The sequence below is a fragment of the Lissotriton helveticus genome, chromosome 9, assembly GCF_964261635.1.
Source record: "Lissotriton helveticus chromosome 9, aLisHel1.1, whole genome shotgun sequence".
Lineage (NCBI taxonomy): Eukaryota > Metazoa > Chordata > Amphibia > Caudata > Salamandridae > Lissotriton > Lissotriton helveticus.
This window is the reverse complement of record NC_136070.1, coordinates 562,655,614-562,672,871: the sequence shown is the minus strand read 5'-3', so window position 1 is coordinate 562,672,871 and position 17,258 is coordinate 562,655,614. Positions and strand designations below refer to the sequence as shown.

Genomic DNA, 17,258 nt, shown 5'->3' with positions numbered 1-17,258 from the left:
TCTGTTTTTAACATACGAGCAAATCAGATGACCTTGCAAGTACACGCAGCGAAAGGCAATTGTTACCACTACACTAACATGCACTTACCCTACAGGTGCAACCCCCTGGACTTAGAATAGTCATTGTTACCCCTACACTAACTTGCACTTACCCTACAGATGCACCCTGCTCTCTCTTTCAAAATCCGAACCAGATTTACAACACCCTTGCACCACTTTCACGTCACTTTTCCCATCTTAAAAATAATGCGGGGAGCCGGCGAGACCGTGGAGACACTGTGGCTCCCCCATGATCCCCAACATTTTTTATAAGACACGGGGGATACGGTCCCCGGGAATATTAGAAATTACTGATAAGGGCTATTTTTACAAAAAAATAAAAGGTCGCGCACCCAGCGCAGCGCTCAGTGCGGCCCCCTGGCGTGCACGCGCTGGATGCACGACTCATAATCGGTAGGGTGCATGACTCCAGCGCCTTTGCTGCCCAACTTCTGCACGTGCATGCTACAAAGAACTACCTGTCCTTCAGGAAACAAATCAAAACCTGGTTGTTCCCATCTACCTAGGGTATCTAAAAAGGCGCTACACGTCACTTCTATGGGCTAGGTTGCCTTGCCCTCAGGCATGTCTGCAAGCGCTGGGACGCCCCATTGCTGGGGTAGCCATGCGCTATATAAGCTAACATAACATAACATAACATAACATAACGTTTAGGAGCCAAAAATACTTTTCCACATGGCGAGCTACTAACATGCAGCTCCCCATGTGGAAAAGCAATCTAATTTACATTTTGAAAGAGAGAACAGATTTCCTTGCTATGGGAGGGTGGGATAGACACCCCGGGACACTGCAGGAACCGGCCCTCCCACAATACATAAAGCCTCAGGGAGTGGTGGTCCCCGGGGCTTTGGAGGCCTTAAACCCCCCAACCATTTTTTTGAAGCCCCGCGAGATAACGGGGCCCTCGAGTGCTCCAAGAGTAGGGCCACGCAGTCCCCATCCCACAATACATAAAGCCACGGGGGTGGTGGTCCCCGCGGCTTTGAGGACCTTTGACCCTTCCCCCCTCCATTTTTTTCTTTTTAGCCCCAGGGGGTGACGATCCCCGAGGCTGGGGGGCCCCTCTGGGCCCCACATAAAATATAATAATTTTGCCCCCGGTATTTAACCCCCCGGGGACTAATTATTAAAATAAACTTAGTTTTATTTTATTTATTTTACGCCACAGTCCGCGCACCCTAAACGCACCTGCCGGGATTTAAAAAAAAATGTGGGCCCTGGGGGTCCTTCTGGGACCCTCTAAGCAGGTCTAGAGGGTAAAATTATTTCTACCCTGCCCCCTTTCTCCGTTTTGCACACATATTCCACTGAGTTCCTGCCTCGCTTCTACCAAGGCACAAAATGGCTGCCAACATTTCCTGGTTTCGAATGTCTACAACCACTTGACAACCAATCGGCATTCAGCGTGTGATCGGGACGGTGCGCTTATGTTACGTTGACAATCCCCGCACACTCCGCGGATCCACCGTGCCCATAGATATATAAAAGACTTTAACTGTAATTTTCTCAGGAACTACTGAACAGATTGACACCATATAAGTAAAAGGCCCAAGTTGGAACTGAGGACTACCTCTTTGCCAAATTTGGCGTAATTCCGTTCAGCCGTTCGAGCTGTAGCTGTGGCTAAATGTCCTACGGGAAATTGCATGGGGAAAACACGTTTTGGGACCCCCTTTTTATCTCGGCCCCCACTTGACCAATCAACCCGAAACTTTCAGGGTAGGAGCGGACTAGAGCTGGCCAAAAGTTTGGAATATTTCGCAAAGATTCATCAATCAGCGCCAAAGTTATTGGTAATAGAATGTTGCGGATTTCCTATGGATAATAGGTCCTAACTATAACTACCTACTGGCGACTGCCAGTAGGTAATATATATCTACATACACACAAAGTCATATTTAAGCTTTTAAACAAACATAAATAATCACAAATAAATAGCTCCTCTGAAAAACGCACGAGGTCTGTAAAGATTACTGAATCATTTAACTGTACAAGGTTACAAATAAAAACAGGCTCCAGCACGCTCGGCCACACTTAAGTTGGCTTTATTGTGGCTACATACACACATATATATATATATATGTTGATATTCACTGAAAGAAAACTAAGGTTAAATTGGAGTTATTGGTATGTCTTTGAATAAAAAAAAAATTACTGTTTTACTGTTTTAAAACCAAAAGCTCACTGAAATTCACTAGTTAAAAGTACCTGACATAAGTATAACTTGCACCGCCATAGATCTCAGATCAGTGATGTAATATGTGCAGTAATAGGCAGTGCACATAGTGGTGCAAGTTATGCTTATGTCAGTTACATATAACTGGAGATTCTCAGTATTTTTGTGGTTTTAAAAGTATATTATTATTAGAAGACCTACACATAACTCCGCTTTCTTTGTTTTTTTCTCAGCAAATTTCAAAAGTTTTTTTATGTAAGCCAACATCTTAGTATCTTAAGCATAACTCCACTTTGATCTTTCATTTTTCCATGAATTCCTGTTGTTTTTATGTAAAGTATTATCTTATTACAATACGTCTGTAGCCAACCTCCTGCTGAGCCCTGTGACCAAACTCACTGGATGGCCAACCCCCCCCCCTCCCCACCACTCACAGCCTTTGGCTATGCACAGCAGGGAGTGAAGCCCTTATTAGTGGACAACCACCCACAGACTTTCAACCCGCATTCTTCCTTTTTAGGTCTCACCTAGCGTTGTAGTGCGCATGCTCTGCTCGCTTTGCGAGGCATGCTGTATTAGGGTATGTTTTAGAAGTGGTGTGGAAGCCCTGCCCATATTTTTCATTGGCTGGCATCATCGTCATTGTCTATGGTAAACGCTGGCTTCCTATTGATAATGAGGCTTCTTAGTCCCTCCTTGCTACCGCCCGGTCTCCTTTTGGGACCGCCCATCATGATTGGATCTTTTAATTGCGGTGTTACACGGTCTCCTTCATTAGTCAGTACACACTATGTTTTTTCAGTCACGGGCAGCCACGTGTTTATTTTTGCATCCCGCTTTCACATAAAATGAAAGCACAATGCAAATATAAACAAGCTGCTGCCTTTGCGCAATGGCAAGAGCGTGTTTTAACTGTCCCTTCCACCATGCATCTCCACTCCCTCCCCACATTTGCTAGTGTGCCACCGTGCTGAATTCATCTGATATATTAAGCTTAACCTCCATTTATTCGCTTCACACAGAATGAGTGTTTCCCAGATCCCAGTGGGAGAGCCCACTGCCCTCTGTGCTACAGGGAGGAACCCGCGTCTAAAGCCTTGGTGCATGTTGTGGTAGCCTGCTTGACCCCCTAGTTTCCTTGGATGACCTGTTTGTCACTCATTCTCGGGCACAATGCGGTCTGATCCGATGTGCAAAGGCAACACGAGGGGTGGCCTGGTAACAGCCTCTGATGCATTACGTGTGCGGTGGAACTTGTGCTGCAAGCCCGTGCGATGATCTGGAAGTCACACGCTGGACTGAGTACCATTGAATGAAGTACTCGTTACATTGCACATGTTATTAAAACAAGGTAGCAGAAGAGAATTTAAAAGAAAATATATTTATATTTTTAGTGCTGTAGAATTGAACAAAGTAAATATTTTGAGAGAGAGCTGTGCATTTGAAAAGAAGATGCAGCGCTATGGCCAAACTGTGGACTTTGGAGCTGGGGAACCAGGTTCGAGTCTCAGCCTTGGCTCAACATCCCGGGGTTCTGGACAAATCACTTAGGGTCTCCCCGTGCCTAAAAAAATGAAGGTGTCCATATGTAATGTAACTTGTGCTCTTGTAAAGCACTCCTATAACTTTGGTTCAAGTTGTATAAAAAAAAAAAGCAGCAGTCCTTTTTGAGGCAGGACCTTAGCAGGAATCCGCTTGATTTCTAGTAGGTCCGCCGACCCTGACAGTAAAGTATTCCTATTTCGGATATGAAGCATCACACTGCAACACAAAGCTTACTGCTTGCAGCCCAGTGACTGCTATTGTTACAGCGGTAGGTGCTTTGTGGAAAACAGCTTTCTAGTTAAATGTTGGGGTCATGCTGCCCCTTTGAAAGACAAATTGAAATGTATTCAAATGCTACGAAGATAAAACTGCTGCTTTTGGAGACATACACAAACATCACTAACACACGCTGTTACTGCCTCTCGAAAATTGCTTTTACTAGTATTACATTAGTTGGAGGTAGTGGTCACCAACCCCTAGGTTGCTGCTTGCAGCCCGTTTGGCTTCACCTTGGAATCAATCTTTCGGATTAATGTTCGAAGTTCCCAAGCAGTGATCACTACACTAAACACACTAAAAAGCCCTTGTTGATTCTGTACCCTTCCCTTGCCAAATTTCCATCATAAAGGAATGTGCACAAGTCAAGTACTCTGGAAACTTCGTCAATGCTTTCTTGACATTTGGGCTAGGGAAAGGGGCAATCCCCACCCTGTACCAAGGCCGGACTAAGAACCAAAAGCAGCCCTGGCACTTGTTGTCATGCCAGCCCCCCACAATGCATGGAGAGAGAGCGAAGTGAAGAGTGAAACTCCCATCAATCCATGGCAGGTTTGAGATGTTATAATAATACTAATATTTGTAAAGCGCAAACAATTACCCAAGGGTGTCAAGGCGCTGGGGGCCGTCGGGGAGATTAAGCAAGCTATTACCCAGAGTCACATGGTGCTGGGCTGACCTGCCACCGGGGATCGAACCATGAGCCCCGTGTTTCCCGGAGTCAGCCGCCCTGGCTGCTGCGCCACACCTCTTCCTCACTCACCTTTTTAAATTGGGGGAAATCTGATACATTTAGCAACATATGCCTCATTTACAAGCATTTTCGCAACTCCTTTCTCTCTCAATACTCCTTTCTTCTGCCTGTTAGTTCCTTCTCTTGATCCCTCTCTTCCTATTCTCTAACTACATCCCAATGATTACCCTCTAGCCCCTCTTTTCTTTTCCTCCCTCCTAGTTACTTTTGTTGTCCTATCTCCCTTGCTATTACTTCAATCTTCCTTCTCTTTTTTTCTCTCTGCCAGTCTCCTTTTCATTGCTCGTCTCCATGTCATTCCTCGTTTCCGGAGTAATTCTGTCTCCGCCTTTGCTTTCTTCATCTTTGCTCTTCCTCCTGTCTTTCTTGCCCCTTTTTAGGTTGAGCCTGGGCAGCGCACGCGCTGCTCTGCGAGGCATGCTGTATTGAGGTAGGGACTTGAAGCTCCGCCCACTGTCCGCCAGCATTTTTCATTGGCCTGTGTCATTGTCCACTGTAAACTGTGGCTGTTCATTGGTCAAAAGGCTTATTAGTCCCTCCTTAGTACCGCTTTGTCTGATTTTGTAACCCGCCAAGGCAACACCCCGTTATGTGTGTTGTTGCTTGGTAGGCTTTAATTACCGCCTCTGAGCCATATTTTCTCAAATAGGAGAGAGTGTGTCCTGCAGACAATGCTAACGCTTTTAAAAAAAATTATAGCACCCATTTGCAATGCGATAGGTCTCGCATTTGCGAGAGTTTAAGCTATTGGCATTGTAAATGACAATGCCTTTTATTTATCGGTTTTAAAAACAATACATAAATAAAAGGCATTGTCATTTACAATGCCAATAGCTGAACTCTCATAAATGAGAGACCTATTACATTGCAAATGCTTGTTTGTTGGTCTTGTGGGGAAACCAGGTCTGTGCTGGCACCCACGGGAGTCACATGAGTGGCTGCACTGGGTCCCGTTGAAATATTACAGCAGCTGTTAAAATCTTCAGACAATGGTGGGTGTCCTGGAGCTCACCCAGGGTTACAACTACGTTTTTTTGGGGCGCCTCAGGTGGAGCCAGTGCTGGCTCCTCCCCTTAGAAGGAGGTGTGTCGCCCCACTCACTGCTTTGCAGCAGTGAAAGAAAGGAAAAATAAAATGATAATAACTTGATGTTATTATCATTTTATTTGTTTCTGCTGTGGGAGCATGAGGGTGGGGCTGCTCTGCTCCCACAGCAGGGGAGGAGTGGCGGGCACACTTAAGTGTCCATGACGCTTTGGCCGGCCGTCTTAGGCCAGCCAAACAGTCATGCTCACTTAAAATGTTCTCCACCCAATGCTGCATTACATCCTGGTTAGAGAACATGCCTAGGCACCCAGTCCCCGTCTGAGTACCGCACTATGCACTCAGACCAATCACAACGCATTATTGCAGCGTTGTGATTGGCTTAAGGGAGCCAATCACAATGCTGCATTGCAGCGTTATTGGCTTAGGGGAGCCTGGCTGCTTTCTGTTCGGGGACGTTGAGGAGTGATGACGTGGGACAAAGCAGCGAGGAGGTCAAAGCGGCGAGGAGGTAGGTGTCTTTTTATTTATTTTTACACCCCTTACCACCTCGCCACCCCACCCCACCACCCCAGATCCGTGCTGGCCACTACTGGGCAGAGCCCCAATGCCTCGCAGCCCCAGCCAGCTCCCGCTTCCAGCAGGATATGGCATTGCTCCTGCCCGCAGAGAGCAGCTAAAAGTGCTGCTACCTGTGGGCGGGAGCAATTTTTTCTTCTGTTTGACTGCCTGCTTCACAGCACGCAGAAAAAAGATGAAAAGTCAGTACCCACCATGCAGGAGCATTTTCCATGTTCCCGCCCACTGGGAGTGGACTTACTGCTTGCTCTTGCTTGGGGGGAGCTTTAAAATTGCTCCTGCCAAGTGAGGGCAAATAGAGGTTTCCGGGAAGGGATACTGTGTTCTAGAGGTGGGCATCCTGGGACACAGCTGAGCAAGCCCTGGGGGATGTGGACATCAGAGCTATTATATATGGCTTAAGGAGGGGGCTCTGTAGCCCCTCCCATTTTTTGCACGGCCGGGCCCTAGGGTTTGGGGTTCCTGGGGCCAAAAAACTTCCCAAGGAGGTGGGCCGTGCAGCCTCCTCCTCCTTAATTATTCCATCTGGGCCCCAGGGGTGGCAGTCCCCGGGGCCAAAATGGAAGCCCCCTCCCAATATTTTATGAGACCGGACGAGAGGGGGAGAAATCAGCCCAGGGAGTGGGACTGCCCCCTCCTCAATATGTAACCTGGGACCTGGCCCACCCAGGGGGCTTTAGAAAAATCAAGCATTAGAGACCACGCTTATTTAAAAGAAGGACATTCTGCGGATTCGCTGATCCACCGCAAAAATTGTGGCATTTTTGGTCACGTTTTTGGCCCCCGGCGGGTACCCTGTGGGACCCTGCAACCAGGCCTAGGGGATCAGGGTATTCCTACCCTGCCACCTTTTGCTGTTGTTTGAATTTTTGTGGGACTCAGGCTCAGTCCCATGTCCCAAGATGGTTTACAACACTTTCTGGGTGTAATGTTGGCAGCCAATCAGATCTCACCAAGAGATCTGAGGGATCCGCAGAGAATTTGCGTCCCTAGGTATCTATATTTCGTTTTCCTTTAAGAACTCCAAAACAATTTAATGGGTTTGCACCAAATTACAAAAAGAGATCTTTCTGAACCAAGAACTAGCTTTCTGCCAAATGGGTTGAAATTCGGTTCAGCAGTTCAGGCTGTAGTCGTCTTTAAAATCCGTACGGGAAATTGCATGGGGAAAATGCGTTTTGGGACCCCCCGCCCTTTAACTAGGCCCCCACTTGACGAAACGCCCTGAAACTTTCCGGAACTGCTTAAGTGATTGGCATATTAGTTTTGACAATTTCGTGAAGATTCATCAAATGGTGCTACAGTTACAAGAAAACAAAAATTGATCCGTCTATGGGAACTAGTTCCAATTATAACTACCTAATGACAACCGCCAGTAGGTAATATAGATGGATATAAATATATTCTCTGAAAAAACACAAAGACGTGACGTTATAGATAGGAATTGAAATAATATCTTTCTCTACATTGAACAAAACACCTTATCAATTCACTGAAAAAAACAAAGGTTAAAGGAACATTATATTTAGGTCAAAATGTCATTAAAAAACATAACATTTAAAAAAATAAGACCACTGAAATTCACCAGTTATAGTTATCTCAAGTATCTAGAACTCATGCCCTAAAGTAACAACTATATCTCATGCCCAAGCCATGCAGTGTTATCATCAATTATGCCATTTCAGATGTTGCAGTGATGTTATCAATGCAGTCATTAACCGTCATGAGTTTTGTAATAAGTGAGGTAACTAACAGTGCATGGCCTTGTTTTTAGCTTTTATGGATCTCACATCCGCCTTTGATCGGGTGAACTGCAAAAGACTGTGGGACCTACTCATCTCCCTAGGTGCCAACCTGGTTATTGTAACTTTACTGAGGAACCTCCACGCTCATACTACAGCAGCGGTCAGATACTCCCAGGGAGTGGGCCTCTTGGAACAGTTTAAATGCACAAGGGATGTTAGTCAAGGATGCACACGTGCCCCTTTTTTATTCACTATTTATATTAACAGCCTGGATGTCGTCCTTTCTTCACTACAAACGGATTGCCCTAGAGTTTGTAAGAAATTATTATATATGCAGACAATGCTGTGATCATGGCTCACACAGCATTGGGACTGCAGGTTTTAATCAATGGGTTTGTTTTCTTTATGGACAGACTGGACCTAACAGTCAATTTTACAAAATCTTACATTTTAGAAGTAGGCCCTCGGTCGACTAGTACCAAAAATTTTAAGGCGGGGAACCATACCTTAGAAAAGGTGCTGCTTTTTTCATACTTGGGAACTTTGTTTGATGTGAAACCAAACTGAAAAATGCTGATGGAGAGAAAGCTGTCCAATTGGAATAGAGCTATAGGGGTGATTGCCAGCTACACCCACAGACTGGGTTCATGGTCACCAGGTGTGCTCCGAACACTTTACCACTCCAAATGTATTTCCAAGGTCTTATTGGGGAGTAAACTATGGAGATATACCTATGCGCACAAGTTACAGCTCGCTCAAAACAAGTTCTTGAGACATATTCTGAAGGTTCCCCAGAGAATTCTATCATTCTCCGTTCATGAAGAACTTGGATTAAAGTATATTGCCGATATGGTGGCGGTGGAGCACTTGCTGTGTTGGGTGAAGATCTGGGCCAGGTGGACACTGAGCTAAATCGCATGATTCTTTTAGATTGTTTGTCACTAGATCATGCGCTTAAAATCTCGTGGATATTGTATGTAATGGAATCCCTATCTACGATAGGCAGGGCAGATATTTTTCTTAAATGCGACTCACTGAGCCTTCAGGAGCTCAATATAGTAAAGGACTTGTTTTTAAAGCATGCCTCTGTTCAACTTGAAAACCTCGAGCTCTTGAAATCCATAGTGAGGGGGCATGCTTTGCTAAAATCAGTACAGGGAATGGAGAGTTATCTCTCCCTCCATACTAGTGCTAACGACAGGTTTTTAGAGGCACAATTTAAGTTTAATCAGCTTCACCATTTTCTGCCTACTCCGTCTGGTTATATCTACTCAAACGAGAGAGGGGCCTGTGGTTGCGACTCTAGGCCTCTACAATACACCCTTCACTTTGTACTTTTATGTAAATAGTTTAGTTACCCCAAGAGCCATTTTCTCCATCCTCTCTTAAAATCTCTATAGTTCAGACAAGCCTGTGCAGGGCTATTGCAACTCCAGCTCCAGCCTAACGAACACACCCTTTTTTAGTTATAAGCTTTTTGCGGGCCGCCAATAGGTCAAGACAAACTAGACACAAATGATTGTTGCAGATTATTATTTTTTTCATTTGTATCTTAAACGGATGGACTGAGACATCTTATTATTCTTAACTATTTATGGAACTGTAATGAATGTCTTTTGTATCAGGATTTTATTTTTATGGCTCTGTTTGTACCCACATAAAGATTTATGAGAGATCTAAAATCCATCCTGCTTTCACGTTGTGTAGAGTCATCTCCACAAACCCTGCCACAATTTATATTCTTCTGTAAGTTTCATCAAGTTTTTAGGACATATTTCAAATTACAGACTCTTAACCCCTTCGACGCTCATGGCGTAGACTCCTCGCACGCTCATGACGAGCCCAGCTCGTCACGTAAAGTGCGATTACGAAAAACCCAGCGTACGGGCGGAATTCCGCCCGCACGCATGCGGTTAAAAGCCAGTCCCTCAATCAATATAGATCTGGCATTTACTAACTATTTTGTGTCCCATTGTGGCATCTACTTTACTGGTGCAATTGTATCGCTTTTTAGTTAACACGTGTTGATGAGAAGAGGCTATTTTAACTTGTCTCTGATCATTTGAAACATATTTGATATTGCTTTCATCTATTTCCATGTTATTTCTTTTTATCTAATATTTTGACACGAATGATGATCACTGTAACATTAGATTTTAAAGTATTTGTTTGAACTTTTATGATTATCTTTTATAATCGAATAAAGTATTTTGATGAACAGTGCATTTCAAGTGCCTCGTGACCTCCTAAGCTTAAAATAGATCATCAGCCGTGGGGGACAGGGTCCCCAGTGCCTTCCAGATGCTCGGCAAGGGGAGTAGCAAGCCCCCGTTCCCAGATTAAATCAATGCACACCCTGGGTCTTGTCCTACTCTGGAGACGTTAAATTTAAAAAAGTTTGGAGACCGCTATTTAAAGATTTTTTTTTACCATAGATATAAAGATGCTCTGGTTAAAAAAAAATGTCGTTTTACACCCCTTAACAGACTTAAGAATTTAGGGTGCTCCTTTCTGGCCTTCCTCATATGTTATGTTATATCATTATACAAGACAGGGGACTGAATCCTCGAGTTGATGTTGTGGCAGCTAATCGGAGCTTATCCTTAGATCTGTCAGATCCACAGATCCTCCACTGTACAACATATACATACATTTTAAACCTTAATTTCCCAAAAACTAGTGAACAGATTTAGACCAAAACAAGAAAGCCCGCTTTTAGAATCAAGATCTAGCTTTCTGCCAAATGTGGTGTAATTCTGTAATGTCATTTATGCTGTATTGCTGTTCAATTTTGCTATGGATGGGCCAAAACTTTCCAAGAAAAACCTGAGGTGGATGAGACATTTGTTTGGGAATTTTTTGTGAATATTCGTCATACAGCGCCAAAGTATATAGATATATATCACAACCAGTGTTATTTATGGCCCAGTGAGTGTACTCTCCTCCCTCTCAACAATAATTTAACTTATAGAGACACCAATGCACACTGGCACAGCATTCCCCAGTGACTGAATAAGGGCAATGTCATTCATGAAGCTCTAGAAGAGCACCTCAGTCAAGGAAATTGCCTTTAAAAATGCACAATAACATCATCTGCACCAGACTGTGGTCCAAATGGTAGAAGAATCTAAGGGGCATTATTACAAAAAAAGTTGGATCGCGGAGCTGTGCCAAATTTGGCAGCTCGGTGCTCTGACATTTTGAAAGCACAGGGATGCACTGTATTCACAAGAATTTGCGCTGTGTTTCCCCTAGCGCTGGCACAAGAAAAGCTGCCTAGTGCCAGCACAGACACCCTGCCACTATGTTGCAAGGGTGATTGCACTGTATAGACGATTGTTTATGTGCACGAAGGGACACCTTCCTGCACACAAACAATAAATAAAGGCGATTGGCTCCTTCAAGACAAATTAATAATTTCTCCTTGTATCGCCATTCTAACATTTGGTATTCAATGGCAGCAGTTTTTGGCACTGTCTCTGCCTTGTAAATCTGGGGCAGCTTCAAAAAGCAATGGGAGTCGCTGTAGAACGACCACAGCAACACTCACTGTACGCCCCTTTGCCGCAGAGGACTGCAACAGAACGGAGCATATTTACAAGGTGGAGTTAAGCCACGCTAAGTGGCTTAGTGCCATTTTGTAAATATGGAAATGGCGCTACACCACCGGAGCGTCAATAAAAGTTACTCTCTGGTGGGGATAGAGCTTATAAATATGCCCCTAAGATTCACTTCCCTTTAACACAGACATACTGGTGGAGTATAAAATATAATTTGAAGGAAAGTGTAAGGGATGGATGATCAGAAGCATAAACAGTAATGTCAAGTGATGAATGGTAAATTTTTTGGTCCTGCTCGTTATTCATGTTACTGTAAGCTCAACAACACCACTCCTACCTATCTATAGCGATAGCAATCCAGCACTGTTATGACACTAAAGACTCTGTTGCTGATGATCTGATGGTGTCTTTGTTGAACTGGTTACTCTCTCATGGAATCCCAAGGTATTTGGTGAGGCAAATCACAAGGACTTCAAGCACGCAGCTTCTTACCTACACAGCACTTGCGACAGCCTTTGGTGTCTGCCATCTTGTTAGAGAGAGTAAACTTTCTGTGGGAGAAAGGAAGGAATTGAAGGCAAAGGAAATGAGGCAACCACCAAGGGCATATCGATAACACACAAACAATGGGACAGACAACATTAGTAAGTTACTTCAAATGGATAGAAATGGAGTAAGAATGGGACCTAGAAATCCTAAGTAGACAAAGGGAGATCTCGAAAAAAAGGGGATGAGAAAAGATGAAGAGCGACAACTGGGCCATAATAGGGAGAAAAAAAGTAAAAGGTGAGAAATAAACGAGACGGACATGGAGGAAGTATAAGTAAGACAGGTTAAAAACTTGGAACAGAAAGAGGAGAGGAGCACAAGAATAAAAGGAAAAACAAGAAGATGACATGAAAGATGGAAAGAATGAGGAGGGAAATGGGAGAGAAGAAACTAAGACATGCATGGATAGGCTTTAAGAGGATCATGTAACTAACTAACTGATAGGAGAGAAGGGAGGCATTGGAAAATGTGAAAGGGAAAAGACAATAGTCAACTTAAAACACTGAAAGAGAGAAACTTGACAAATATGTATGATACAGAGAGAGAGAACTGATGGGAGAAAGACATGGGAGAAAGACAAAGGGCCTGATTTAGATCTTGGCGGATGGGTTACTCCATCACAATGGTGACAGATATGCTGTTTGCCGACATATAAATCCCGTTATATCCTATGGGAGACATATTTCGGAATAAGGGATATCCAGCACCGTTGTGACGCAGCAACCTGTCCACCAAGATCTAAACCAGGACCAAAGTTTAACCTGCTACTAAAAGTTCACAGGGACAACACTCAGCATAATTCAAGGCTGTTCAGTTTTTCTCCCAGTCTTCATCAGCATTTACACCCCAGGCCTGTGCCCTCAATGCACACCCTTCTTCCCTATCCAGCCCTCTAGTCTCTCACCTTGGGATGATCCTTTCAGTCAGCTTGTTGGTGGCAAGAGACAATGTCATTTGCCGCTTCTGCAAATGTCTTCTTTGCTCAAACAGGCCCAGCAGGTTATGGCAATAGATCTGAGAGGACTTCCCTGTAGAGGGGACGAAACCGGGTATGTTTACAGCGGAGGGATGTGTCAGAGAAACAGGAGTGGGAGATAAGGCATGACAAAGATGGTAGGTGGAGATAAGGCATGACAAAGATGAGAGTGTATCGGAGGGCAAAGTAACAGTGGATCGAAAGGTGGTGTGGAGACCAGCAAAATGAAATATGGAAAAGAGGAGGAAGCAACATGGATGCAAACATTGTACAGTGAAAAGTAGGATAGGAAAAGGGTCAGAGAATGGAAGAACATGGAGTAAGCAATGTTATTATTTTCATGATAAATATTTCAAATTCTTCAGCAAGGCTGTCTACAAGGACAAAATAGAATTCCTTTCAACTTGGCACTGAAGTATTGTTTTCACCACCTCTAGGATTCAGTCCGGGGAGGTCTATCCCAACACAGGCAGTTTTGACTTTTAAACCTGTGGTGTGTGTAGTTTCCTAAAAAAAAGGCTTCTCTAATCAGAAACCCATAGCAACACATGGGCACTTTATTTCTCCATCCATAACAGGTCAGCACACCAAGTGATTCCACCATTTCTTGCTTAAGAGGTCTCTTAGCTCTTTTTTGGAAAACTCACCTGACACGGAAAGCAGCACATTATTCATACAGTACACCCAAGTACTCCTGTGAGGGACGAGCTGAGGAGAAACAAAGTTAGTTTAGCACAATGACACAATGAAACTAAAGAAGTAGAAAGATTCTACTGCAGTATTCTGTAAGAAGAATTTAAAGTCTGCCTTATTTAGTATATTCAGGACCATCTTCAGAAATATCTCCTACTGGAAGATTCAGGGATAGAAGAAGTTATGTATTAACTGCTACCCTCTAAGATGCCATTCTCTGCATTGCGCTACTATGTGCATACAGTCCACCTAAATCACATTTTATTGAACAATTTTTATACAGGGATCGACCCGGAAACTAAACCACCTGTGACATATATTTTCAAAACAGCCCCACACTGAACCATGCCAGCAAGCAAACCTAACTCTTGGGAGGAAAGGTGGATGAGTTCCTGCACATATCAAAAAATAAAGAATGCATAATAAAGCCCACCAAATTACAAAACACAGTCAACAATGATATCCAATTTTCTATTAGATTAACCATAAAATTACAAGCCCATAATCAAGAATGTCGGAATATTGAAAATATGGCATCAAGCATAGCTCAATCTGATCTTTTGCTAATCCAAACCATAAACCTTTCCATTTCCCTAAACGTTACTTACTCCTATATTCCATAACTCTTAATTATCCCATACCTCAATCTTATTGCTAATCCTTACTCTTTCCATATCTGCAACCCCTACCCTATCCCTAATTCCACCTACAAAACCTATTTAATGTTACATTGCTTTTTTCACATTTCAAAAGTGTACATTGGCTTAATGCTGTTAACTATTTTTCATCATTACTATGCTTCTTGTTTATGGCATTTTTTGTTTGTTTTGTATTTATGTTCTTTTTAGTTTACTTGGTTTCTTTACTTTCACAGAATGGCAGCTTCTTTTCCCAAAGATTTGAGCAAATGCCCCAAATGGTTACTTTACACCACACTTTTACATTGCTTCAAATTCATTGGATTTATAGCCAGCATTTAATTTGACGTAATTAAATATTACACCATTTCAAGCCAAAATACTAACGCGTAACATTTCGTCATCAAATTAGCTTTAGTTCGACAATTTCATGTAATAAAAGCAAGCAGATAAAATATTTACAAAATGGCATTAAAATTAGCCACACACATTAAAAAAAGTTCATACAGGTATGAGAGCCATGGCATCGCATTATACCAGAATAAAGTAATAAAACCACATTCAAGCAAGAACGACACTTCCCCAAATTGCATCATATCCGATGGCCCGGTATTAAATGGCTCAGGCCATTTTATTTTTATTATTTTTTTAAAGGAGAGATAATTCATGGTAAAATAATGTAAGATATTTCGCAACAGCAGCCAGAGCCCTCGCTCTAATTAACCACATCTGGCCCAGATGCTTTGCGACGGCGCATGCATAAACTAAGCTGAGATCTGTTCTCAGAATTCCAAGGGCAGTAAGACTGCCTTGGGTCCCTATTTCCCTGCAGATAGATGTTATCTATTTCTGGCATGGCCCAACATATCCCAAACAGGCACATAGGACGTGCCCAAACAGGCAAATAGGACGTGGTCGATAGATTTATGGGAGTTTTTGCATGTTGGGCACAACACATCTTCCTCTGGGGCCCAGATGTGTGTAAATGTTTTAAGGGCAAATGTGCCAACCCTAAATTGGAAGTATAGTTTCCGGTCTAAAGGGACAGTGATGGTGTCCCAATAAGGTTCCAAGAAGCCGCTACACTTGAAATCTAAAAATATCCCTGTCAATGATGAACTGACGCTGTCTTTAACCATATTTTCTCCAACCCATTGCCAATAATGTTTTTTTAATTTCTCGGCAGTCAATAATGGTTTAGAAAGTGGATTATCCCAAAGAATTCTCAGACCTATAGCTGTTAATAACTTTTTCATTTGTCTAAGTCGCTGACACTCCTTGGTGGTACAGAACTACTGGGGAGATTCCTGCCATTTCCATCTTGCTAGCCTTTGTGCAGAATGCTTTTCCTGACATTCTGAAGTTCTTCTTCGCACAGGGGGAGCCGTTGTGGGTTGCAGTCGCAGCCGCTGGGGACTACCCATCCCATAACCCCATCTTGGTCAATCACCCTTTCACCATCACTTCTAATCAAGGCTACATAAGTGCCTCCCAGCTCTGCTGCAAGGGGCCCGCGGGCAGCGCCTGGGCCAAGGGCTGGCCCGTCTGTGCCCATCAAAGATCGGAGGAGGCTGGGCTGAACCACCCTCTTGGCTCATAGATCTGGACTTGGACTCTGAGGTACTGGTGTAACATTCCATAAGAATTTTGGTTTAATAAGCTGATAGGCGGCTTATTGATGTATTGCTAACGGCCAAGGTTCTGATTAGACCCTGACCAAACCCTCTCTGCTGTGGCCCTAATTAGAAACTGATCTCGTGCGCCGTGACTCTGGGTAACTGGCGATTGGCAGTAGTGCCCATTTGCAAGGGACCTTCTTTCCGACTAGTGATACAGGCATGGAAAACAGAAGGCACCGGACTCAATTCAGGGCATTGCAAAATATTCATGGGCCTCCCAAAAGTCAGCAAATTGCACTCTTAGCGAGATCGACCTTCTTTTTTTCGTCCTTGTTTCACTATGCTTTCTGCACACTCGGGCCTTTTGACAATAGCGATAGGGCCATCAGACTGCTGCATGTACACTGGCCTGCACCGCAGAAGTCGAGCCATCTGCCCTGTTACCCAGGTGGCGCTTCGGTGTAATCATAGGAACTCTCATGTTCTACATTCTGTCCATCAACTGTGTTTTTTGCAATTTTCACCCTGAGTGGGCTGGGTATGCTCAGACGTGAGTCCCAGGCTCTCCACACCACTGGAGTCAAGCTATCCAGGCTGATGAAGGCTGATAGCCAGAAACCGGTCCTTGGATGCTTGATTCCGGTCTGGGAAAGACATGGCTTGGTAGTTCGGACTGGACTGTTCCCATGAGGCACAGGGTCAGAGCAGATTTGCATATAGCCAGTGTCTAACCCAGGGTGGTGTGGAGTGCAAAAAAACGATGGATTTAGGCCCAGATCCTTGTACTGGGGTGAATGTATGACATTGTTCTACATTCTGTCCATCAACTGTGTTTATTGCAATTTTCACCCCGAGTGGGCTGGGTATGCTCAGACGTGAGTCCCAGGCTCTCCACACCACTGGAGTCAAGCTATCCAGGCTGATGAAGGCTGATAGCCAGAAACCGGTCCTTGGATGCTTGATTCCGGTCTGGGAAAGACATGGCTTGGTAGTTCGGACTGGACTGTTCCCATGAGGCACAGGGTCAGAGCTGATTTGCATATA

At 44.0% G+C, this 17,258-nt stretch overlaps 1 protein-coding gene across 2 annotated transcripts in view; it reads right to left on the bottom strand.

Annotated features, from left to right (window-relative positions):
* The window catches only part of MAP4K2 (mitogen-activated protein kinase kinase kinase kinase 2), a 365,575-nt gene that overhangs the window by 76,499 nt on the left and 271,818 nt on the right, over positions 1–17,258 (bottom strand). For both annotated transcript variants that reach the window (XM_078660469.1, XM_078660470.1), the window contains 3 exons: positions 13,912–13,972; positions 13,193–13,316; positions 12,232–12,290 (listed from right to left, as the gene is read on the bottom strand). In XM_078660469.1, coding sequence (XP_078516595.1) covers positions 12,232–12,290; positions 13,193–13,316; positions 13,912–13,972 — 244 coding nt within the window. The remainder of the gene's footprint in view (positions 1–12,231; positions 12,291–13,192; positions 13,317–13,911; positions 13,973–17,258) is intronic.